This window comes from Passer domesticus, chromosome 5, assembly GCF_036417665.1.
Source record: "Passer domesticus isolate bPasDom1 chromosome 5, bPasDom1.hap1, whole genome shotgun sequence".
Lineage (NCBI taxonomy): Eukaryota > Metazoa > Chordata > Aves > Passeriformes > Passeridae > Passer > Passer domesticus.
Genome location: NC_087478.1, coordinates 2,064,387 through 2,089,425, shown reverse-complemented (window position 1 = coordinate 2,089,425; position 25,039 = coordinate 2,064,387). Strand labels below are relative to the sequence as shown.

The 25,039-nt window shown below is 44.9% G+C and overlaps 2 protein-coding genes across 5 annotated transcripts in view; one reads left to right on the top strand and one right to left on the bottom strand.

The window, feature by feature from the left end:
• MKLN1 (muskelin 1) overlaps window positions 1–21,723 on the top strand; it is a 105,052-nt gene extending 83,329 nt beyond the window's left edge. For 3 of the 4 annotated variants that reach the window (XM_064421671.1, XM_064421676.1, XM_064421677.1), the window contains 2 exons: window positions 7,579–7,633; window positions 9,528–9,843. In XM_064421671.1, the coding sequence (XP_064277741.1) occupies window positions 7,579–7,633; window positions 9,528–9,649 (177 nt within the window). In that variant the 3' untranslated portion in view covers window positions 9,650–9,843. Of the gene's footprint in view, window positions 1–7,578; window positions 7,634–9,527; window positions 9,844–19,705 lie in introns of those variants that run through there. The other variant, XM_064421672.1, reaches the window with a different exon arrangement.
• The window catches only part of PODXL (podocalyxin like), a 46,225-nt gene continuing 40,630 nt past the window's right edge, over window positions 19,445–25,039 (bottom strand). Inside the window, exons 8-9 of the mRNA XM_064421678.1 lie at window positions 24,149–24,205; window positions 19,445–22,971 (exon numbers count right to left, since the gene is read on the bottom strand). Coding sequence (XP_064277748.1) covers window positions 22,777–22,971; window positions 24,149–24,205 — 252 coding nt within the window. The 3' untranslated portion in view covers window positions 19,445–22,776. The remainder of the gene's footprint in view (window positions 22,972–24,148; window positions 24,206–25,039) is intronic.

Below are 25,039 nucleotides of genomic sequence, written 5' to 3'. Positions count from 1 at the left end.
CCAGCTGAGATGTGCCAGCATTCAGCTCCTGATGGGTAGATAAGGAAAAGTCTGGGGTTCTTGCTGTCTTCTTTCCTTAATGACTTGGGAAGGGATTTGACAGCTCCTTTTATAAAATCATTACAGGAGGAGGGGCAGTTCTATTCCATGCTGAGTCCCTGGATTAAATCTCTTAATCTGGTGGCTTAAACTTGCTACTTTAGTTAAAGAAAAGATTATATAGACACTGAAAGGTCTTGGTGGAGAATATAAGAATATTCTTGCATGTGCACAGGATGGAATTGTAGGGTTAGAATTAGGAAAAAAGATTACTCTTATCAGGATCTTGGAAATGATCACATTTGTCGTAAATTTTAATCAGCATTTATAAACATGTGATTCAACAAAATATTTAAGTGCTGTGACTCTGTGTTCTCTGTAAATGGTTTCCTGTTCAAATTGTTCCATATCGAGTAGTTTCACATCCTTTCTAGTCATTTCTAGCATAGGAAAGACAACAGATGATCCTGCTTTTCTTAAGGTAGGAAAGGAGATTTTGTTTTTCCCCAGTACGTGCCATCTTCCCAGTGTGGTGACACTTCCAGAGTCTTTGAGGTTGGGAAAGACCTTTAAGGTTGTCAAGTGCAGCCATTGCCTCAGCACTGCCGAGGCCACCACTAAGCCATGTCCCCAGGTGCCACATTTTATGGCTTTTAAATAACTTCCGGTGATGGGGATTATACTTCCCCAGGCAGCCTGTGCCAGAGCTGGACAACCCTTCTGGTGAATTTTTTCCTGATGCCCAGTCTTAATTTGAGGCCATTTCCTCTTCTCCTGTGTTTTATTACTTGTGAGTGACTGCCCCCCAGCTGTCCCCTCATGGCAGGGACTTGTGCAGAGCCAGAAGGTCCCCCCTGAGCCTCCTTTTCTCCAGGCTGAGCCCCTTTCCCAGCTCCCTCAGCCTCTCCTGGTGCCTCAGACCCTTCCCCAGCTCCATTTCCCTCCCTGGACATGCTCCATCCCCTCAGTGACTTTCTTGTTGTGAGGGGTCCAAAACTGAACCCAGAATTCAAGGTTCTTCCTCTTTTAGCCTGTACTAACCCATACAGTACAAGCCCCCATCCTGATGCTCTCTTTTCCCTTCTGCTCCCTCCCACTCCTGTAAGATGTGTCCTGTGTTCTCTGATCTCCTTTTTTCTCCATGTCACACCTGTGTGCTGGTAGCCTGTCTCTCCTCAGCCGGTTATTCCTAAGGAGATCTTGCATCTCATGGCTGGCTGGGCCTTTTTATTATTCCCTGAACAGCAAACATCTGTGGTGTGATGAGCAAGCTCCTCTCTTAGCTCCTGCTGCCTCCTGTCGCCCACAGACCAAGGGAGCTGCTGCAGAAGCTGCATGTTGGGCACATCTGGCACAGAAAACCCTTTAATATCCTCTTTTTCCTTTTCTCAGCTCAGTGTTCAACTTGTCCACCTTGTAGGAATGGAGAATTTATATGCCTGTATGGGTTCCTCTGAGATTTTGGGGGAATGTAGAAGCTGTATCATACAAGTAGAAATAGAATAAAATGTTTGAAAAAAAGAATTCCCCTTTTTCAGAGAGCACACTGGTGTTCTGAACATTAATGATCCAGCGAATGAGCTTACATAGCTCAGTCCAGCTGAGTGAATATATTGTGGATTCTTTCTCTGCAGGCCTAATGTCTGATCCAAACAAAATCCAATAGCTTCTGTCTGTCGTGCTGGGCTGTCGGATCAGCACACACCATTCAGCAGAATTAAAGCTTCCATCCATTCCAGCCATCTCCAAAAATCATCTGATAATTTCTGGAACGCTTTTTTGTTTGGGTTTTGGTGTTTTTTTGGTTTTTGTTGTTTGGGGGTTTTTTTAATTATTATTCATTGTGCTGGTGGTCATAAAGCTTTAACTTCCAAAGCTTTTTTTACACTGGGACAGATCTGCCAGGGCTGTGGCAGAGAGCCAGCTGCAGGGCTGGTACTGACTGGGTGCATTTCCAGTTGACGTCAATTTACCTTCCGGTTATCACATCGAGTTGGCTTTTTGCTCTGGCATTGCATCTTCAAATAGCTCCTGTGCTTTCCAAAGGACTGACGCAGGCATTTTGGATTCCATATCGAATTTCAAGCACCAGTTTGATTGTGTCTCTCAGCCCAGACACCTCCATACCCTGCCTTTATTTGATTTGTATCTCAATTAATAGCATAGGTGATAGATGTGATTGGCTGCAGCCATTGAATGCTGTAAGGCATCTTAGAACTTTAAGGAATCTATTCCTGCCTGCTTTCCCTCTTTCCAGAGCAGCTGTTAAATTTGGGAAGGACCAGGCTGAATAGTTTCATCCCAAACTTTGTGCAGTAATTCTGGAGACTGGCCTGCATGGCTTCATGTTTTATGGATGGAGATCTGGGTGGTGTTCTATACCATTACAAGCAGAATTTCCCCTTGTGGTGAGGCTTGCTTGCTTTGTAATAGAAGTAATTCCTTCTGACTTAGTTAGGCAAGTCTGTTCAGCTGTTTGCAGTTGGATGCCAAGGAAAACAAACAGACTGTTCTTGAAACTTACTTTGGCCTTAGTAACCGATTTTGTTTAAAGTAGCATGAATGATTGATAGTAGGAACATACCTCAAGATTTTCATTCTGTTGCTGTGAATTTTAGGGATGCTAAGAGGACTATTTTTTTCCCCTTTTTTATTACTGTGAAATGAAGTAGATGCCTGCAAGTAACAGGTATTGCATGGGTGCTTGGTTTAGTAGCCACAGGCTGTGTGCCAGCAACTTCTCTGCCCACAAATGCAGATCCAGTCATTAACTGTGATTCTGCTTGACATCACTTAAACCTCCTCAGTCAGTTCAGCGTTCCCAAATCAATGGATCTTTTTAGTGGCTGTGGGTTAATAGTCCTAACATTGTAGGAAAAGGGTGGTAAGTTTCTAGAAAATGGGGAATTTTGCCTGTGATTTAACATATTAAAAACTGTATAAAAGGGTCATTTGCCGGTGTAAAATTTTCTGCTGGCATGGCTGTTTTTCTCTGTCACACACAGATGTGAATTTGGTGGAAGATTACAACAGCAGGCTTTTAAAGATAAAAGGATGGTCAAAATAAATAGCAAATTGAATTCCAAATTTTGTAGAGAAAAACAGGTGCTGTTAAATCACAGAAACGTCAGTAGTTCATGCATAAAAGCTAAAGGTGCTCCTTGAACACTGCAGTGATCATACCCAGAACTTTGCTGCTGTTAAATGGGCTGCAGTAGAAATCAAGATGACACAAAAAAATGTCCAGTGCTTTCCAAGTATGGGAGAGCAGGATGATTTTATACATGGAGATTTAACAACTGATGAAGCTCAATCCCATGATTGTTGTAAAACAGATACAAAGCACAAGGAAAACTCACAGTATGTTTTTCTTGGAGCATGATAGGAGAAAGAGCAAGGACCTGGAGGCCAATCTGAGGCCTGACTTGCTTGTAGACTGAGGCTGGAGGCCCCTGTTCAAGGCTGCTTCATACTTTCCATTCTTAAGACCTTGTCTTTAATAAATTTGACAGATAAAGCCAGCAGGGCCCAAAAGTATTGTTTGAATCTGCATTAGACTGGTATTTCTGGGAAAATTGAAGCCCAAATGGGAAAAATAGTTCTAGGAAGGAGCTAAGAAAAGCCTGTTTCTCTTCTTTGAGTCCTGCTGTGATTCTTTGTAAAGCCTCAGAGCCCGAGTGCTGCAGGAGCAGAGGCTTTGGAGCCAAGGAGCCTTTACAGAAACAGTGTTCGGCCTTCCCAATTTCAGCAACAGCTCCATCCTCAAAGGGTTTGAGCTTCTCTTTGCCTCTTTGAGCCTGTGCTGGGAGTCACCAGCCCCAGAGAGCTGGTCAAAGCTGAGGAACTGGTTTGTGCTGTGATCTGAGCACTAACACGCAGGCATTACAGAGGAGAAGGAGGAATTGTGTCTGATTCATACAACCAGCCAGGTATCCCAAACCAGAGTTACTCATTCCCCCTTAATCATTTTGTTTGTGCAAAGGCAGAGGTGCGCAGCAAATATATAAAAATAGACATAGTATATAACCTTCTATTAGTTAACCAGATCTGTTTATCTCCAAGGAACCCCTGCCTCTATTCAGGAGGTTGGTTGGATCTCCGAGAGAGAAGTTAATTGTGTAACAAAGGGAACTGCTGTCTTTTGAGTGGAGGCTTAATTTGGAATGGATGAAGCCAGTGAGCCAGAGGGATTGTCAGAAGAAAATGGGTGGTGGTGTGATTAAAGCAGTTGGATGCTTCTGCTGGATAATTGAATTCTGCTCTTGTCTCCATAACAGAGTTGCTGTGTGATATTAAGCAAATTGTTTTTCCTAGATGGTCATTAATTGGGTGTTTCATTCTGGTGCCTGATGGGAGAGATATGAGGTGTGATTTGCTTGAGGGCCATGCTTTTCTGTGAATTCAGAAGCTGTTGCATTACACTACATATTTTGAAAAATCAGATACTGTTGGTTTCAAATAGACCCAAAATTAATCAGAGTTTGAAGTGCCATCTGTTAGAATAACAATTAATATGATAAGAAAGTTGATGAAGAAATTAATTCCTTCTTTAGAGCAGAGCTTGTACTTTGTGAAGAAAACAGTACATTGGATATCTGCTGGGAATGATATGTAGGAGACCTGGTATTGAGTGAGCAGTAACTGTCCTACACTTTGGGAAAAAATTGTAGGATTTGGGATTGTAATACAAATGCAGAGTGAACCAGCTTAGGCTCAGCAGTTACCTTAACTGATGTTCTTAACTCACATGCTTGACTTTTCCATCAGAAAGTGCTTTTCAAGTGTGAGCTGATACACAAATTAAATTTCAAACCAAACAAACAACAGCCCTCAAGGTTAACTCAAGTGTGGTGCCATCAGTGGAGAAGGGAACAAGATCCTCCTTCCCCACAAAGCTGCAAAGAAACTCATAGCCATGCAAATCCATCATGCCTGGTGCAGATGAGGCTGGAAACTTGGCAGAGGCCATTTTCAGCGGGGTTTTGGTCTCACTTCAGCGAGTTCTTGGCTGAACCCTGCTCATCTGGCCTCTTAGTTGGGCACCTGAGCCCCAGTGTGGCTTTGTGCTCCCAGCAGGGCGTTGCTGCAGGGGCATGGGAGCCCCTGGGAGCATGTGGCACCCGCTTTATCCCAGCTGGGTGTGCCACCAGGCAGCTGGCAGTGGGCCCTGAGGCCGTCGTGTGGGAGGGAGGCATGGCCAGAGCGTGGCATTTGCTCTCAGAAGCTGCAGGGATTTAGCCGTGGGTTTTATTGGAACTTTTGGAGCTATTTATGCTGGGCAGCTGTTTAAGTACGGTGCTGCTGGGAAGCCAAGCTGCTCTCACAAATGAGGCTCACGGTGGAATCCACGTGTGGCATTGCAGTGATTTAGTGTGACCAGGCCTTGCACTCAGGAGGGCACTTTACACCCCCTTCCCCCTCATCTCCAGTTTCTCAATGCTGTGTCTTTCTCACCATACCCTCCCTAAAGATTGCAGACTTAGCCCAGACACTACAGTCCTTATTTTAGCCTCATTTTCCCCTTGATATCACATTGAAACTGATCTTACGGAAGTGTTTTTGTAGCTTCTTGCACTTGGTTGTAGATATACTTTCTGTAGCACTTTTTCTACTTCTTTCTTTTCTGCTTTTTTCTACTTTTTGCCTCTTTGACCGGCAGTTTTGTGCATGGCCATCATTCTCTGCAGCCCTCACTCCTTTGAGCTTTCTTCCTAGAACTTGCTTTTCAGAACACTTAATTTCTTTTTCTAGTGCTTTCCTCATATGTTGCTAGCTGATACAGGGCATCCCAAAATGGGTTCCTTACTGTAGAGGAGACTTTAAAACCTTGATAACAGCAAGAGTATTTATTTAAAGATTCTGCTCCTTTTCATGCATTTGTCAGTTTTATAATAAAGTGATACTGATCTCTTGTAGTGCCTAAGTGCATTTTCACAGAGCCTCTGCACCTGTTCTGTATTGCTGATTTTTCGTGTTTATGTTGATTTGCACTTGGCCCTGGTGAAATGCACCTCCATCCATCATTATAATTTGGATTAAATGGAAAAACAGTTGGAAGGCTGTCTGTTCCATGCTGGCAGTCAGTCTGAGTGTGGTGTAAGGTCTGGTGATCCTGCCCTGTTCTGCCAAGCAGGTTATCACTGAAAACCCAGGGTGATGCTGACCCTGGAGCACAAATGAATCACTCTTGATTCAAGGCTCCATTTTGATGTCAAACCATTGATGGCCACCCACAGAAAAGTTATTTGACCTATTTGCCTTTCCCTGTTGGCTTAATCTAAGTGATGCCTCGACAGTGTGCCTTAAATATCATATAAAAGTGTTAGAATTCCTATGAAAGTCAGAACGGACAAGGTCTATTGCCAAGTCCCATCCCTAGGGCCTTCTGCCTCATAGGAGAAATCAGATTGATGTGCTACAACTTGTTGTTGCCAAATTCACGTTGGCTGCTACTCATCACCTTCTCCACTCCTACATGCCTACAAATTGTCTGTGTTCCCATTTTTTTATTGAAATTGAAATTAAACTGATGGATATGTAATGCCTGGCTGTTCTTTCCACTCCTTCCCTGAACATATTTGCTTCTCTTCTGTTTTTCTTTTCTCCCTTCTTTTCCTTCAGGCTGTGTGCTGAAAAGACACACAGGCAGGAGACACGAGATTCCAAGCCTTTAAGGAATCAACTCTTTCTTTGCAGGAGCATGACAAAGCACTAAGCTTTTCTGTTCCTTGGATTCCTGGAAACAGCAGTCAGGGGCAGAGGAAGACACTGTGGTCACAGTCTATCAGTGAGACATGAAGGGAGAATAAAACCATGAATGTGTTAAGTAAAATGTTTTTATTCATGGTCTTGATGTTCCCAAACAAAGAATTTTTATTTTTAGTTAAGAAGATACTGCCTTAAATTTGTGATGTGAGATCTCTGGCAGTTAGGAAGGGTTGTTATTAGAATCACAGAATGGTTTGGGTTGGATGGGACTTAAGGATCATTGAGTTCCAAACCCCCTGCCATGGGCAGGGATGCCACTCATTAGATCAGGTTGCTCAGTCCCATCTGGCCGTGAACACTGCCAGGGTTGGGGCATCCACAGCTTCTCTGGGAAGAGCTTTCCCTGTGTTCAAGAAGTTCATGCTCACTCCAGCAGTTACCATCTAATCCCTGGCTGCTGAGCCTGTACCATGTTAATCCCTGGGAATGTTACTGTGTGGAAAGGACTCTACCTTCTGCCAAAGAGGCAAAAAATTATATATAAAAAAAAGAGATTTTTAGAGCTCTCAGTCAAATACCTTTCATTGCATCAACACTGCTCTAATTCTAGGAAAAAACATCTAACTTGTGCCAAGGTGACAAATTGTAGTGCTCATGTGAAAGTGCCTGCTGCTGTTATTCATGTGTATGGCACAGGAGTTGCAAGGATTGTGTAGAGAAAACACAGCAACTCTAAAGCTACTTGTACTTCTATGAATCCCTTAGGGGTTTTGCCTTTGTGGTTAATAACACTTTTTTTCATTCTTTGTCTCTTTACCTCTTCTTCTGCAGTTTCAGCTTCTTGCCTCAGCATTATTTAAGTCTGGCTCGGATTTCACGACTCTCGGTGAGTATTGTGTGTCAGAGGAATTACATTATGTTCTCTTTGATAATTACTCTTAGTTTCTGCTGGTTTTTATATCAAATGTTATAGTTCCTATCAACATTGCAGGCTCTTTTCAATATGCAAAGTGCCACTACCCAGACATTTGAGAGGTTATTTATAATGACCAGTGTCCAATACCTCAAGCCCATATTTAAAACATCTGTCAACATCAGTGGTTTTAAACCAATGCCTCCCGGGATCATTTTGTGTCTCTTATTACATCTGATCCTTCACTGTTACCCAAGTAAACAGAAGCTTTGGTCAGAATAAAGCACCTCCTGTCATGTCACTTTGGAATCTCACAGCATGGCTACGGCTCTGTTTGCTGTGATAACTGCAATTCCTGGAGTAGTTTGGTTCGCTCTGTTCTCTGCAGAACGAGTTCTTTGGGCAGGGTGTCAAGAGTGGAGAAAACAGTGGCGTGAAGGGCTGGAAACAGGAGGGCTGAGCCAAAGCCATGATTTGTCTCACTGCTCTGTCCAGTTAACTCTTTGAGAGATCTCAGAGACTCATTCTGGGCAAGCTGTAGGAAAGGTACAGGCAGAAATTACATCCTTCTGCTGCTGGGGTGTCCTCAAGTCACTGAACTCTCTCTAAGAGAATGGATGACTTCAGTTTTTGATGGAGGTGCAATTCCCAATCTGAGAAACTGAGGGAAGGTTAAAGCCCACAGCAGTTCTGTCCTGCTGGATGAGGAAGCTCTGCTGAGTTCCTGTGGTTTGGAAGAAATCAAATTGACCCTATAGGATCAACTTTTTTTTAAAGAAAGAAAACCCAAGTTTCAAAAAAGTTGGATTTTTTATGGACTCATGGTTTGGGCTGGAAGGGATCTTCAAAAATCATCTCATTCCAACCCCTTCTGCCATGGGCAGGGATGCCTTCCTCTATCCCAGGTTGCTCCAAGCCCCATCCAACCTGGCCTTGAACACTTCAGGTATGGGACATCCATAGCTTCCCTGGGCAACCTGTGCCAGTGCTTTACCACCTTCAAAACTTTTCCCTAGTTTTAAGCGTTTAAAAAGATGAATTAGTTCTTGACTTGGTACAATGCTTTATCCAGATTTTGGATTTACAGATAGGAGGATATGTACATCAAGAGGTACTTTGAAAACAAAAACCCCAGGCCTCCTTGATTTGATTAACTTGGTTGACTTTGATTAACTGTAGAATGAGTTCACTGAATTAAAAAGCATTCCTTTGAGATAGCAGCAATGGAAGTAATCCAAAGTGGAGGAGATCATTGTGTGCCTGCCCTATTGTTCTTGCTGATGGTTTTAGTGTAGGATTTGGATAAACAATGCAAACCAAACCCTGCCGTGTTGGAGGCAGCACTCCAGAAACCAGTTTGCAAAGCTCCTGTGTGCCAAGATGCAGCCAGGTGCAAGCCCAGTGAGCAAATACCAACTCTGAGTTGGGACTCCTGCTGTCAGCACAGCTTATCTCAAGGAAAACTCCAAGCAATCCAAGGAGCAGTTCTGGTTATGGCAGTGAAGATAATGAAGAAAGCCCGAGGACAGAAGAAATGAGGCACCAAATAAAAATAGCTGCATGGATTTTGTTTTCTGGGACATCAGAGCAGTCCCCTGAGAACTCCTGCTTCCCCCGTTTCTTCAGGGCTGTCAGTAAGCTTGACAGGCATTTGTTTATTACTTTTTATGGCATCTTGATGGCAGTGCTGGCTTGGGGTGACATAATCTCTATATGTGCTCACAGCAGTGGGACGGAGAGCTGGCAGCCTTATTAGTGGAGGAAGAGGGAGCTGTTAACATTTATCCCAAATGGACAATTCCACAGCTAAACAGAGTCTTTAGGATTAGGAGGAGTGACTTACTTTCCCCTTTCCTTCCTCCCCCAGGATTTTCAGACGTTGACCACACGTATGCCCAGAGAACTCAGCTGTTTGACACGTTAGTCAACTTCTTCCCAGACAACATGACCCCTCCTAAAGGCAACCTGGTGGACCTCATCACGCTGTAACGGAGCAATCACTGGACACATGGAAGAGGGGAAAAGCATCCATTTTCAGTATTTTAATTTTTTTACTGCATTGATTGACTGCTGGGATGAAGTTAATATAGTAACCCCTAGGTGTTTGAAAGGGGTTTTATACTTGTATGGTGAATCCCTGGAGCTTTTCCCTTGGAGTAGGTTAATAAAATGTAACTGACGTACTTCTGACTAAATATATATATTTTTTCTGACTTTGGATTTTGAGTTAGCAAATGTAAGATGAAAAGGTGGGGGAAAAAGAAGAAGAAATAATAAAACCCAGTCATGCAGTGATCTTTTTGCCTATGGGGGAAAATTTGAGATTTGTGAGTTGTCTGGGATTAAAGATGATGGGTTTTATTTTGCATTTCCTGAGGAAGAGGGGGAAGAGGTTTTTCTTTCCTCATTTGTAACTAGTCATGATATATTGCTTTATCCTACAACTTTATTCTCAGCAGCTGAATAACTTGTTGGCTGGACACTGGCAGGTGTTGAGATGATGTAATTTATGTCCTGAGTCTTGTACTCACGGTGTGTCACGGGAAGGCGAGCGTGCGTTCCAAACCGTCTGTCTCCCCTTCCCAGAGTTGTGCTGAGAGTCATGTCTAATTGCTTCTGAGACTCCATCTAAACTGATGACCTACATCCCTGTCTCCTGTTCTCTGGAGCCTTCCACTTAAACCTGGCAGGCAAGAGGGAACCTGAGATACAGCTGGAAAACAGGAGTGTGGTCACCGCCCACATGGGCCCCTTTTCAGGGACTGATCTCTTTGCTGCTGTGCTCATCCACTGAGAAGCCCTGTGGGTCCTCAGACAGCATGGCAGAACTGGGTCTTCCACCACACACATCCCCAACCTCTGCAAACCTGACCCCAGTTTGGGTGTAGGATTTCTGAAGCAGATTCTCTTCGTTTCTGTGTGCATTTGTCCATGTGTACATGTACAGGGTGCTGCTCCCAACAGCTTGTCTCCTTCCTGTGCAAGTGCAGCTCCCTTGTCAATGCATTTTAGACCTAGATCTGAATGTGAGGGAGGCCTTCCTAGCATAAATCTCTGAAAATGAGCTGATGCATATGTATAGAAAATGTATTCTTCCTTTTGCTGAAAGCCTTCTTTATAAACACTGTAAGGGCTTGGTGCTGCACTGTGAGGTTGAATGAAGGACATGCATACCCAGCATTAGAAACTCTGCATTCAGTGTCCGTGAGCATTCAGTACACACTGGCAGATGTAAATATTTATGTGAAACTGCAAAACTTTCTGTCCAGCAGTGTTCATGCCAGTCAGGTATCGTTGCTGCACCCACTGTGGCTCCTGTTGAACTTGGTGGAAGTCCTGTGTGTGCAAAGATGATTTGGACTCTTGAAATAAAGAGTTAGTCAAGTGTCTTTTTCAGAGCTCGAGTGTCTGCTTGCTTTGATTGTATTGCCTCTTTATCATGTTCTTTGTGTAACTTTTGTAGTCCTGGTGCATTAGAAATAAATTTCAAAACCTCATACTAGTGTTTAATCACTTAGAAAGGAACAGTATGTCAGAGGCCAGGCTTGTCTTCAGGGAGGACTGTACAAATGAAGTGTTTTTAACCTGTCACTTGAGACTGTTCAGACACTGTGCACTTCAGTGGATGGCAAATCAGATGTCTGCAGAAGAATCCACTCGGTGTGGGAAATGAAATCTGATGAAATTGTTCCTTTGGAACGTGGCAGGTTTTTTTCCTGTTGACACAAAGTTTTACATCACTGCTGGGCTTTGTGGTTTGCTACCTGTGCTGACTTTGTTAACTAACGTAGAGTTTATGCAGTGCAAATGTAGATACTGGGGGAATATTCCAGCTGAGCTGTTGCTTCCATTGAGATTGAAATGAGCACTTTTAATGCAACCAGCCAGAATTCTGCAACATTTTAGTACTTAAATTTAGTGCTGCTGTGCTCCTTTACCACTTATCTCATTGCTTGTGTATCCTCAGCTTCAGTCAGATGATTAAATACTCTTTATGACAGTTCTCTAATTAACCAAGCTCTTCATAAACTGTTGTGTGTCCGCCTTGGATGGCTGAAAGAACCCAAAAGATACACCTGGAGAAGCCCTGGTGAGCAGGCAGGGGAAGTTCAGGAGCAGCCAGAGCTGTGAATGGCGTTGCTGGTGAGCAGTGCATCGTGTCAGGTGTGATTTGTGTGACAGGAATTCGATCCAAACTCGTTGTCCTCTGCGCCGGGGGTGCGCGCGGAGCCCGGCAGCCTCGGCTCTGTGTTCTGTAGCATCGTGCAAATCAATGATTCCTTTGAGCCAGGGGAACGTGGCTTCTGCAGGACTGACAGTCCCAGCTAACGAGAGCACTTCAGGATGATCAAATATTGACCTGCCTTTGTCCCGAGCGGATCGATGCCGCTCGCACCAGCACAGTTCATGGATTACAGCTGGTGATTAACCAGCAGAAACTTCCCTCAGCTCTGTGGTATTTGTTGTGCAGCAGAGGCACCGTGTGGCCAGAGAGGTTAATCCAAAGGGAAGGCTTCTTGTGGCTTTGCCAAGGATCTTTCCTTCTTTTTGTCCTTAAAGCTAGGAGTCAAATGATCTCTTTGCATTGATGTATGCTACATTACCTGCTTTAAATTCTAACCAAAAGTTCTGAGCAGTGAAGTATAAATTTCCTTTTAAAATCAGCCACTTGTTGTCAGGCAGTGAAACAAGTAGTCTGAATTTCATTGCATGCTGATCTTTAAAGACACTGATGATATTCCAGGGAAGCATCTGATGTGCTCATTACAGAAAACCTAAAATACAAACAGTAAAGAAACCCACTGGATCAGAAAACAGCCACCTGAAAACGTTTCACAGCCCAGTGCATGCGAGGTTATAAATATCCAAGCTGTGCGTGAGAAGTCTTCAAACCTCACCATCATTGCTTGTAGGCTGTGTCTGAGGCTGCTTTTTAGCTTAGACAAGACAAACATACTCTATTTGCCTTTACTTTAGATTATAAGGTGACTTCGTGTATGAACTTGACACCACATAATCTTTGCACTACAGTCAGTAGTTCTATCTGTAAATTCCGTGTTAACCTGTAAATAAGGTATTGCAAAGGAAAGCATCATTCCTTGTCAGAGAGGGACTCATTATCATGTTTTGGGTCTTTAAAGCCAAAGTTACAAGGTTCTGGTATGTCTTTTAAAGCTAGAGGAAGTCAGGGTGGGGTAAACTTGACACAGACATCCAGACTTCACTCTTGATTTAGCTTTTTACAAAATATCCTTTGAAATCCCTATGTTTGATTCTTCACTGACTCTGACCCTTAAAATACCCTTTAGTGGATCATGTCCTTGGAAAACAAAATTATTCTTTATATTTTTCCTATCAAGTGATACATTTTCCTAGAGAAATAAAGCCCTTCAGAATTAATTTGGTCACTTGAATTAGGTAGAATTAAGTGAGTTTGTTAATGTTTGTCTTACACAACCCCTCATAGTAGGCATGAGGTAGAACTTCTTAAGAGTTCTCCCAAAATTACTTCTCCAAGCATGTTCTGCTCTTGCAGTGTGACCCAAAATGTTGTCATGTTGCAGAAGGACTTTGTTACATGTTGTTAAATGAGATTATAACCACTTCAGCCACCTTTTTGCCTCTTTTCTTTTGAGGATCCCGTTAGTTAGTATTGGTCCTGGGAAGGCCTCAAGGGTGATGCAGAATGTTCATTGAAATTAATTGTAGTTGTTATCTTCTGACTCTTTATATTTGTGATGTGTTTATTCTTATAATCTCTTCCTTTTGCTGAGCATAATGAGGAAGGAGAACTTTGTCTTGGAAAAATTCAGTTTGCCTTTTCCCTGGGTGGCATCTTGCATGGGTAGTTAAGGTGGTTGTACCCAGTTGTATAAATAAACTTCTGGAATTTGGATTTTGTTTGCCTGGGCACCTGGCTCTGGGTGTACACGCTGGCTCAGGGATCATGCTGGAGCTTCCTACCAGAACTTCTGTTAGCAGAGTTTTATTTTGGAAAATCAGTCTGGGAACGCTCAGTAGGAAAAGCTTTTCTAAGGCATTGTCTTGTGCAGTGGCAACTGGAGTGAAATTAGAAATTTTCCTAAAGAGCATAGAAAAGCTTCCCTTTGTGAAGTAACAAAGTTAAATGAAATTGCTGAAACATTTTGGTCATTGATTATAATTACCCAGCCTGAAAATGGAATGATTAATGATTACAGTTTAAAGATTGAGGAGGCAGTAATCAAATGAACTGGACCCACCTATTTGCAGGAGGGTGGCAGAGATGTAAGGCTGGTGGGCAGGGATTGCCACGGCTCATCTGTGTGTTTCTTTAATTGGCAGCCACAAGTGTCCAGGGCTCCGTGAGCTATTCCTTCTTCCAGAAGAAACTCCTTCCAAAGCCGAGTAATGACTCTGGAAGAGTGTTTTCCACAGGGCTTTGTGGAACAGCTGTTGGCAGAACCATTTCCCTGATGTGTGCAGATTTTTTGAAGGGAGTTTTCTCTGTCCCAGAGTTTTGTGCTGACCTGGCCGTGCTGTGCCAGCCTGTGCTGGTGAGTGATGGGTTCAGAGCAGAGTCCTGAGGAATGCTTCAAACTTGTTTGCTGCTCTTACTGTGAGGAAGATGAGCATTAATGCTGCTTGTGTCAAATGCAGGAGGGTGTTAGGTACCTGCAACACAAATACTATCAGCTCTCTTGCTGCCTCCTGCATTTCAGAATCAAGAAATAAATACTTTTGTAGAGCTTATTGAGTGAACTTTAAGTTTGAATGACTTGTGTACAACCTCCATCTCTGTACAGGCAGTAATTCTGCTGATGTAATGCTGTGCCACTTCTGGGGAAAATGGCAAAAATTGGTAGATACGTTTCCATTCGGTCCCTTTGTTTTTAAAAGTGGAAACATGTCTTGTGAAACTTTGAAGTCCCCGTGTATGCTTTGAATTTTAGCTTATTAGTTGGCTCAGAGTTAAGGAATGTTTGGCTATTGTCAAGTGATGTCCTGCTAGTAAAAGCAGTTCATGTATGTCCCTGGAAGTGCTTGTGTTGTTTTATAGCTGTATTTATTTCAGAAACAGAGGTGGGCCCAGTTGAAAAATTAAAATTATTGGTGTTTTCATTTAGGGGGAAGATTATAGAAACTCTGAGCTTGGCCTATTTTAATAAGTACATGTGTTAATTTGGAGATGGGTCTTATTTTGTGAGAGGAGAGTTTAAGAACAGCTATATGACTTGTTCTTGCTATAGATTGCTAGTAGTATATAAGCTGTAAATATTGTTGAAATGTAAATGTGCTGTCAGAAGCTTGTTAGTGTATCTAAATGCCTGTGGGAATGGGAGACCAAATCATATCCTGTCATGGAAAAGGTTATTTTGGGGATTATTCAAGTTGTGGTAATGACTTATAGGCAAAATCCCTCTTTTACTGAAAGTTTCTAGTATAATGAAAAGTTGGAGTGGAGAATGTAGGTTAATTGTACTGTACTGGAACCAGGATAAGAGTCCATGGCTCAGCACTTGGATAAATTGACTCCAGATGTTTTTGTCCATAGGCGATGGATCCAAACACGATTTTGGAGTGGAAGCCAGTTAATGACCTGCTTATTGCTGCTGCAGAGTCCTACAGGAGAGCCTCATGGGGATGCCAGCAGGAATCCCTTTGGCATTCAGGGCAGAGGTCACAGAGCTGGCTGGAGTTTGGGATTGTCCACGTGTGCTTTGGTTGTATCCTAAACCTCCGAGGAGGGTTCGTGGGCTGTGTCTAATTCCAGCTGTGTGGGTTGTGTGTAATTCCAGCTGTGTGGCTGAGGTGTGGAGCTCTGCAGAGCAGCACCTTCCCCAAGCACAGATTCTGAGGATAACACATTGCTGCTGTCTGCTTTGCTTTCATGGGCTTGGTTTGATAAGGGTGAACTCCAGATATTGCTGTGACCCAAATTCAGCGCTCTGCTTCCAGTGGAGCTGCTGTCAGTGCATCACCTTGGTACCCTGAAATCTCAATTTATACTTGGTGCAGACACAGCTCCACGTTGCCTTGGCTTCCAGCTGTTTGCTGTAAGTCAGCACAGCTTTTACTGATGACCTGGAGAGTGTGAGTGCTGTCAGAACTCACTCGACTGTTCAGCTCCAGCGTGGAATCACAGTTCATTCCTGGAAACAGGGATGTGAGTGAACAGCTTAAAACTGGCTCTGGCAGGTTGGGTTTTTGGGTTTGCTACTAATTTTGAAAGGAAAGTCTTATCACTAGCAGGTGTGATGGTTAAAGCATGACCCCTTGGTTATTCCCCCATTTATTCTGAATTTTCTTTCTCTGTGTGGCTATTCATTCCTATTAAAATGCTTCAGACTTCCCTGAGTTTAATGGGTACCTATGGAGGAATTAAAGGTTACAGCTGTGTAGTGGGTATTGAGGCATCAGTTTCTCCACATCATACTCCATTTGTTTCCTTTGCAAAATTCCTGCTACCTCTGAAAGAGTCAGGAAGGATCCTTGTGATTTATATTGTTCTTTCCAGGGCTGTTTCTCATCCTGAGTGAGGACAGGGAAGCCTGGAAGATGATTTCCCACTGCAGCACACACTTAGTTACTTGTGCCCTTCCATGGCCTCACATTCACTGCTGTGATGCTCCTTCCCTCGCATCTCAGGGTTTATCTTGTGTGGTCCCAAGAAGAAAAAGGTGATGTTAAGTTGTCCTTAAGTTGTCCTATGTTCCTGTACCTGCTCTAATCATCCCAAAACTTTCATGGGTGTTTGGTTTATTTCTGCAGCGTAGCAGGGCAGAGGGAATGAGAAGAGAAATAATCTTGGGGTTAATACAGGGGTGCTGATGTGAGTAGGTGTGTAAGGTGTGGTCTGTCTTTGTGGAAGGGCTTTGAAGGACTTTCCTAGCAGTAGCTTTGCTATTTAGTGCTGATTTTATAATGTGAGCTGGATCTCTGGCTCTTTTTCAGAGAGAAGTGATGCAATATCAGGATCTTCTAGTCCTGGAGCTTCACCTGAAGCTTCTGCCCCTTCCCACACCAGACACCAGAGAGAATAATACAAATTCTATTCTCTCCACAGCAGTTGTGAGGAAGCCAGTTGTGCTTAACCCTGCTCAAACAGATCTGAGGTGGTGCAGGCCCATTGGCTTTTGGATCAGGTCTGGATGCCCTAAGGGATTGTTAAAACCTAAAAATGTTTTGAGTTTTCTGATGAAATCTGCCAGTTCGATTAAAGGAAATCAGGTGCTTTTTAATTAATATGATGGTGGGGAGGCTAGACCATAACAGTGGCTCTAGTGGTTGCAGTCATCTCCACATCCCAAATAGCAATGGATAGGTTTTGCTCCCCAGTGACAGGAAAATATACTTTAAATATCCTGACTTAGTAACCAAGGGATTCAATCAATTACTCAGTGTTTCACTAAATAGAGAAGTGCTGCGGTGTTTGAATAGGGTCTGTTCATTAAAAAAGCCACTTCAAGGCTGAAAAGTGATTTTTTTTTTTGAGGTTTTGACAAAAACTCAGCTCTTAAAAGGGGAAAATGGAAGAGAACTACTGTGCTGCTGACTTGTTTTCCCCTCCTGTCTGCTGTGGTCATCGGGAATGCAAACTAGCAGTGGAGGGTGAATATTGCCTTCATCTCTCCCTCCTCATTCCTGTCCCGCCTGTTGATGTTTTGATGTGCAAAACACTCTTCACTTCAGAAGCTGCTGTGCAGGGTAGTGGAAAGGAAAACAAACCCCTCGTTATTAGTAGCTGTTGCCATTTGCTAAAGCTGTATTTTCTGCTGCCTTCCAGCACTCCCTCCTCCACAGCAGGAAATGAGGGGGTGCTGGGGAGACCATGAGCCAGAAAAAAAGGCTTAATTACACAAACAAATGTGTTCATGGGAGTCTTGCAAGTTGGAGGCCCCGAACCACGCAGACCACTTTGCTGAGGGACAGAAATTGAAAGTCTGTGGGCTCATTCCCTGTTAATTGGAGGTGACATTCCCGTCCTTGTGGGCTGGTGGTGTTGTACATGTCGTGCATTCAGATGCTGAGGTGCAGCATGTCTCATTTTGGGAGTATTGAGCCTCGTTAAATGTTTGCCCTTTGAAACTGCTGCAGTTGCCCCTCTTAGGGGAGTTGGTGGCATGGACAGGACCTTGGTGGCTTGGGGTCAAACACCAGTGAGCTGGCTGGGCTGGTTGGGGTGGGGTTTTGAGCTGTTTGTTGAGCTGTTGCCTCTACTCTGTTGGTATCACTGTAGTGTGTGATGGTTTGTTTGTCTGGACCTTCAGTGTTCATTATCTTGTCTTCTACACCGCAGTGTGGTCTCCAAAAGCTGGTTTTCCCTTCTTAGTGCTGGACGTGTGAGTGTCCACCCCCTGTCCACAGTTTGGCCTCTCTGTTCTGTTTTGGCACTCAGCTTGAATCGTTTGCACCTCCCCAGCAATCCTGCAGGCTCTGGTGTCCATCTGGATTCCCTTTGGTGTCTGTCCTGCAGTTGTTGTCTGGGACACCTGAGCACAGGAGAGCTGAGCTGAGAGGTGTGGACAGCCCTGGGCTGGAAAGAAGCATCCGTGGGGTGATGAAAGCTGTGAACTGCTCATGTGTTTTATTAGGCAGGTCAGATATTGACTGCTCCTGTGCTGAGCCCATGGTGGTTACAGGCATCTTCCCTGGACTCTGGTGATTCCCCTTCCCACCCTTTTCTTTATGGATGATCTTTGTTCAGCCTGGAGTGTTAATTTTCTTCCTTGGCATAAATCATCTTTGATGATTTCTGGGTTGGTGTGTGAGCCCCATGCTGTACATAAATGAATGAGTGACACGAGGAATATCTACAAATGTAGTTATGTTGTATGTAATGTACATAAGGAGAGAATGTATTTTGTTCATTTTTTTCTTAATAAAAATGTATATGCTAGCAAGGGTGTTGCTTTAAGATCTGTTTGTTCTCACATCGCTTCAGAGAGCGGAAAAATGCCTGTGAAGGTCTTTTAGTGGTGGAGAAATTGTGAAACTAGTGGCACATTACATCTGGCCCTGTTGCCTGACCTCACTGATGAGCTCAGTCAGTATCCCATAAATCCAGCACATATTCCACACATTCACAGGAACTTTTTCTGAGGAGGAGCATGGAGTTAGGACATAGGCTGCCACAAACCACTGATTTTTAATATCTGACTTCAACCAAATTACTTTTTTTTTTCCTTTACATAAGCAGAAACTTAACCTGGAGCAAAATGTTTTATTTTGAGTGCTTGAAGGCCAGTGGAGTTGCTGAACTGCCCACGCTGCTGCTGCTGCCCCTCTGCTGCCCTTGGGTGATGCCTCTCCTGCTTTACGTGTGAGGTTTGATTCCCTCCTCCACAGCCTGACCTGAGTGCGAGGAGGGGCTGCAGACCAGAGTGAGTTAGGATGAAATGCAGAAATGAATAAGGCTGAAATGCAGAAATAGGAGTGAAATGCAGAGATAAGGGTGAAATGCAGAAATAAGGATGAGTTGCCTTCCCCTCTGACAGCCTGAAGGCACCAAGAGCTCAGGCAAGTGCTCAGGCTGTGGTGGGGGTGCCCTCGTATCACACCAGCTTCCCACCCCTCTGAGTCCCCTGGTTTTTAAATTTCATAGATTTTCCACCACTGTAATACTTCCTTCTGCACAGGAAAAATACAAGCTTTTCCATGGCTGGCTACCTTGAAGGTCTGGGTTGGTTTTGTTCCAGCTGGTCCAGTGTTTTCCCATGGAGCCTCTCCAGAGCAGGAAGTTGTGGCCCTTGAACTTGTCCTCTCCCCTGCCCACCCCTCCTCACTCATCCAAAGACACGAGCCTTTTACATAAGAATATTTATTGACAGAAATACATGATGCTCTCAAAATATATTTGTAGGAAAATGCAAGAATAATCTCTTACAATCCAGTTCCTCAGTAAATTCCAGTGTAAATCAGACTCCTGTCCCCGTGAGAGGTGCTGCTACACACAGTATGTAAGAGCTCTACTATATGTGCAAGGTTCAACAGGTAACCACCTGGGGAATTAAGTTTTCCTTCACCAGTCCCTCATGGATTATGACTTCTGTGTGTCTTCTGTAGGCAGCAGTCACAGCATCAACCTCATCAGCTGGGTCACGGCACTGTGAGCGGGAGATAAAATGCTCCTAAAGTATTTACATGTTTCCTCTTGAATCTGAAAATAGAAAAGTCTCTTGCAAGGGCATCTGAGCTGCTTGTAAAGCTCTCGCCGAAAGGTAAGAGCAGGAATCTCTTTGTACAATGTGTGGGATGTTAAAGCTGTTTTGGGGCAGAGAAGAGGAGCGCAGGGGAGGGAGGAAGGAAATGCCTCAGTAAATCTTTTATTTTTATTTATTATTTTTGGTCTAACAATTATGGCTACAGTCTACGAAGGGAAGGGTTAAGGCCAAAGATGCTCATTGCTGCATTTCCTACCTGATTTTTTTTTTTTTCCAAAAAAAGAATGTTCTCAACATTAAAAAAACCAAAAAGTACTGTTTTCTTTTCCTGTGGAAATAGTTCTTTTAAATAGGGGAAGGAAAATCTACTATAAAATATTAGTGGTTTAAAAATATGATGTCTGGAAAAATAAATAAATGTACAATTCCTATTCAAATATAAATCACTATAAGCACTTGCTGAGCAGTTAATATCCTCACTGGTCTCTGCTCGGAAAGATTTAAGGTTACTTGATCTCAAGCCTCTGTAGGATTCTCTTGGAAAGTCTTTGGACCTGACTCATTAAAGCACTTTGGCATCTCTTTGCTGGGAAGGGGGAATCTTTAGGCACATGCCAAAGCCTGGAGATGCCCTGCCATGGGTGTCCTTGTGACAACTCCAGCCCTGGTCACAGCATTGCTGCTGCCCTGTGTTTTCCCTGTGTTTGTTTTCTGGGAAGGACAGAAATGTGAGGTCATGGACCTGCTGCTTGTCTGTCAGGGCAGCTGGGAGGCCACACTGCTCACAAGAGCAGTTGTGGATGTTGAGTCCCCTTCTCTGAGACTCGTGGCTGTGTTAAAGAGCTGAACTTGATGCTGCCAGAACAGGGACAAAGCTGTGGCACAAAGTTACCTGGGCAAGAGGTGTTTTTCTGCTTCATGTCAAATTTTATTCTCCTACCAGGCTGGCCTTTAGCTTTTTCTTTCTTTTTTTTTTTATTTTTAAGATTTTAAAGTTGTTTTTTTTTTTTATTTTAGTTGTTATTTCCCCTCCCCTCCAAAATTACTTCCCCATAGTGCAGTGCACAGGTAAGTGAAGTGTGCGGAATACATTGCTAATGAATAGCAGGAATATTTACATACAAAAATAGAAAGGTTTGAACACTTCAGACTCTCCCCTTCAGTGCAGGACAGAAGGGGGAAGAGCCACTTGTATCTTCTGCCAGTGCCTGTCCTGTGGCTGAACGAAACACCCCAATCCCCTCCTTCCTGAGTACTCCCAACTCCTCCACCAGGGTTTCTCCAAACTTCCCATTGCTTGGCTCTGCTTTTCCCCTCATTCAGGGCAGCCATGGGAGCAGATCCCAGTCGGGTTGACTTGGTGGCAGAGCCCAGAGGAAATCTCCCCACTGTGCCTTGGTTTATGGAGAGGAGAAGGGCCTTGCTCTTGTCTGCAGCTCCTCTGGCTTGCAGAGGGTTTGGGACAAGCACCATCCGCACGCTGGGAGAGGGACTCAGCCAAGTGACCTTCTGGTCCTCGTGTGCTGGAGGATGATCCCTGCCTCTGCCAGGGCTGAGCTGCTTCACCAGAGCAAAGGCATGAACCTCTCCCCAGCCTTTTAGGAGCTGTGGTGAGGAGTCCAGAAAAACCCAGAAATGGCCTCAGTCCAGCCATGTCTTTCTTCTCTCCTTTAAAGGCTTCAGCAAAGGGAGACCTGGCTGACAGACCAAGGGCTGCAGGACAAAGCTCAGTCCCAGCTTTGCTGCTGAGCTGGAAGTTGCTCTGCAGGTCTCTGTTATTTTAGTGGCTTGTGAAGAAGAGCTGGAGGCTGAGCTTTTAAACCTTGAGGACGTGAAACACCAAGGCCACCTGAATACCACTGAGCTCCCTGGCTCATGTTCTGCTGCTCCTCTACGTCTTCTGCTGCTCATGCAGGAAAATGTGCCCTCAAAAATCACAAACCATCGTGGTGTGTGTGTCCCACAGTCTCGTGGAGGATGGATGAGGGCTGTGAGATGCTGCTGTGTAATTCCTGGAAGGCAAGTGATCCTTCCAGAGGGAAATGCAGCACCAGAGCTGGGCTCCTGCACCACAAAACCCCCAGCACCACACCTGGGCTAGAGACCAGGCATCGCTCTTGCTCTCCACACCCTTCCTGAAGAGGGATGAACTCAAGGAATTCCTCCTTTTCCTCTCCCTCCATCTCATCCTTTCACAACAAGAAGCTGCTGCACCTCTCTTGGTCTCCAGGTGGGTGCAGGATCTGTTCCTCAGCCCTTGGCACGGGGGCTGAGCTTCCCTTGGCACTGCTGCATCCCTGCCATCCCTGGGTCTGGATGCATCCATTTGCCTATGGCACAACGAGAGGCTATTGTGCGTTTCAGCTCTGAGGAGAGGCTGGAAACTGGATTAAAAAGGAACAGGCTGTTCCAGCTTTTTTTTCATTCACTACCTAGGTGTCAGGAAGGGCAGGGTGATGACTAAACAGCGTGGGCCAGAGGATTTGTCGAGCTGTAATTGCCAGGTGCTGCTTTGCTATCAGATGCACTCCATCTCCCATCCTATTTATTTTATTTCTCTTGATTTTTGAGTCACTCGGTAGCTGGAGGATGTGGCTGACGTGGTCAGATGTGGGATGGGAGGGGCCATGCTTGGAGGAGACACCAGCAGCTCTTCAGGAGCAAAGCCACCCTGTTTGCCCATGGCTGGCCAGGTCTGGCGTGGGAGGTGGATGGGGGTGGGAGGATGCTTGGCCAGATGTAGCCACCAAAGTGGCTTGTGTTGTTGTGCCCCAGAGGTGTCTTCTCATGTCCTTTTCTCTTCCATCCTGCACCCCATGTGGTGGCACGAGGGGCCACGATTAGTTCATTAAGGGATTTTTTGCTTTTTGGGGGGAATTTTGCCTTATTTTGGAGCTCTGTGTGCGTGTGTGTAGGGTTTATGGGGTTTTTTTGGGGGGGGTGGTTGTTTTTCTCTTGATCAAGTTCTGCATCCTATAAATGCGTGTCCTCCTCTTCCTCCAGGTCCTCCTTCATGAGGGTGTCCAGAGGAACGATCCAGCTGTCCCCCAGCTCCCCGTTGAGGTTCACCTTCTTCTCCTGCATTTCAGAGGAGGTCTCCATCACCTCCAGCGTGGGGTTGTCGTGGTAGCCATTCTCCATGGTCTGCATCTCCTCAGTCAGGCGCTGCTATGAGGAAAGAAAACCATAAACCCCACTGAACAACACCTTGGCCATGCTGCAAGTGTCACCTCAGGGCTCAGCCAGCTGTGACAGCTGCCCCCCATATAGATTTATATGGCTACATATAGAGACTTTCATGGTGAGGTTGAGGCAGGGGGCAGCGAGGGGATAGCATGGAGCTGGCAAGAGGAAGACTCTGCTGATGATGGGAAGGAGGAAAGAACAGCCAGACATGTGGAAAACCTCCAGAAGCAGCTGCCAGCTTCAGTTTGTTCCATCCAGGACCTTGGGAAGAGGTTGAGCAACACTGCATCCCAACTCCTGCCTCCCTACCTCAAATCTGCTCTTCCCCTCCCCTTTCTATCCACCCCTGTCCTTTTTCTAATTGCTTTATTATTCTTCTCCTTTAGTCAGGGGCAGCTCCCAGCTGCCAGGTCTTGAGCATTATCCTTCCTCATTCTGGAATTCTGAGTGGAAAGCAGGCAGGGAAAGATGGAATCACACACTTTATCACCCTGGTCCTTTGGTGTGATGTGCTTCAGGCTCCAGCTCAGCCCTTCATCCCTTGGCAGAACCCCAGCCCATCCTAATTTTGCATTCACTTGGGCTTCTGCATCCCTGTCCTTCCCTAGAGGGATTCAGTAGGGAACTGCAGTCCTTGCTCAGCCTTTTTGGGAAGCACAGGGCTCTTGGTGGGTCCTTCATCCCTGTCCTTCTCTAGAAGGATTCAGTGGGGAGCTGCAGTCCTTGCTCAGCCCTTTTTGGGGAGCCCTGTTAAAATCTGCCTGGATTCACAGCTTGCTCTGTTACAGTGCTCTCATAAATGTCAGGAGACAGGCGTGGGAGGGAATCCATGGAGAAGGAGAGGGATGGAGAAGCAAAACTGCAGGGCTTGGTGCTGGCAGAGAGGCTGCAGAGGCGCTGCTGGGAGTCCCCTGTGTCACTCGTGGGATGCTCGAAAGCAGAAGACACACCTGGGCTCTCCCAAAGGATGCTTCCCTGTGGGATTACTGGTCTCCCACCATGGCAAGGCACCTTCCAGCCATGCAGCGAGGGGAAAGGGGCTGTAAAGCTGGGCTTTAGTCCTGTTAAAAGCTCCTGGGCCCTACCAAGCGCCGGAGGTGAGAGCTGGGGGTGTTACGGATGCGGCGCCCGCCCCTCCGATCCCTGTGTTGGAACTCACATTAAAGATCAGGGCCACATGTCCATCATCAAACCCGGGGACATCAGGGTGGATGTTCTGAGTATTTCCAAGATAAAACAACAGGGAGGGAGGTGGGGGGCGAGGAGGGTTGGAGAAAAAAAAAATAAAATAGAAAAAAAAAAAACTTTCAAGTCATTTTTGGAAACGAAATAGAAGGAGAACAAAAGAAACCACCCAAAAACAAAGCCAGGAAGGAGGAATGTGTTTGATTTTTGGAAATGGCATCCCTTGCTTTGGTTTTGCTATTTTACCCTGTGTCTGGTGGGAATTTACCTCTGGAACATCCAAATTGGACTGGTACCTATTCCTCTGCACCAGGTTATTTTAGGAACACGTGTTCCCATCACTAAAAATACCTTATTTCTACCCATTTTCTGAACAACATGGGGCATGTTATGCTGTTGTCTGTCCCTGGTGGGATGTTTTTCACGCCAGCCAGGGAGGTTTCCTGCAAGGGATGATGAAACCCTGGAAGCTCCAAGGGGACACAGTGCAGGTCAAATGTTTATTGAGGTGTTGCCTCTTCCCTAAAAATCAAGCCTGCTAAGTACAAACAAGTCTGACAGGAGCATTAATTTGCTCTTCCCTCCCTCCTGTGTTCACCTACCTTGCACTGTAAATATTTAAAACTTTATCCCTTGTTTTCCCGTGGGGCAGAGGTTGGGATTGCTGAGAAAGGATGAGCTGGTCCAGAGGAAAGTGATTTGAAGTAGGTTTGCCTCTCCATCAGGAGGGTGGTTTACCCTGATTGCATAATCTGATTTCATAATTATTTTCCTTTTCTGTTTCTGCCTGCCCTAGAGCTAAATCCTCAGGAACAGCTGGGACCAGTGCAAACCTCGGTGCCCCAGGGTGTGGGAATGGCCAGTC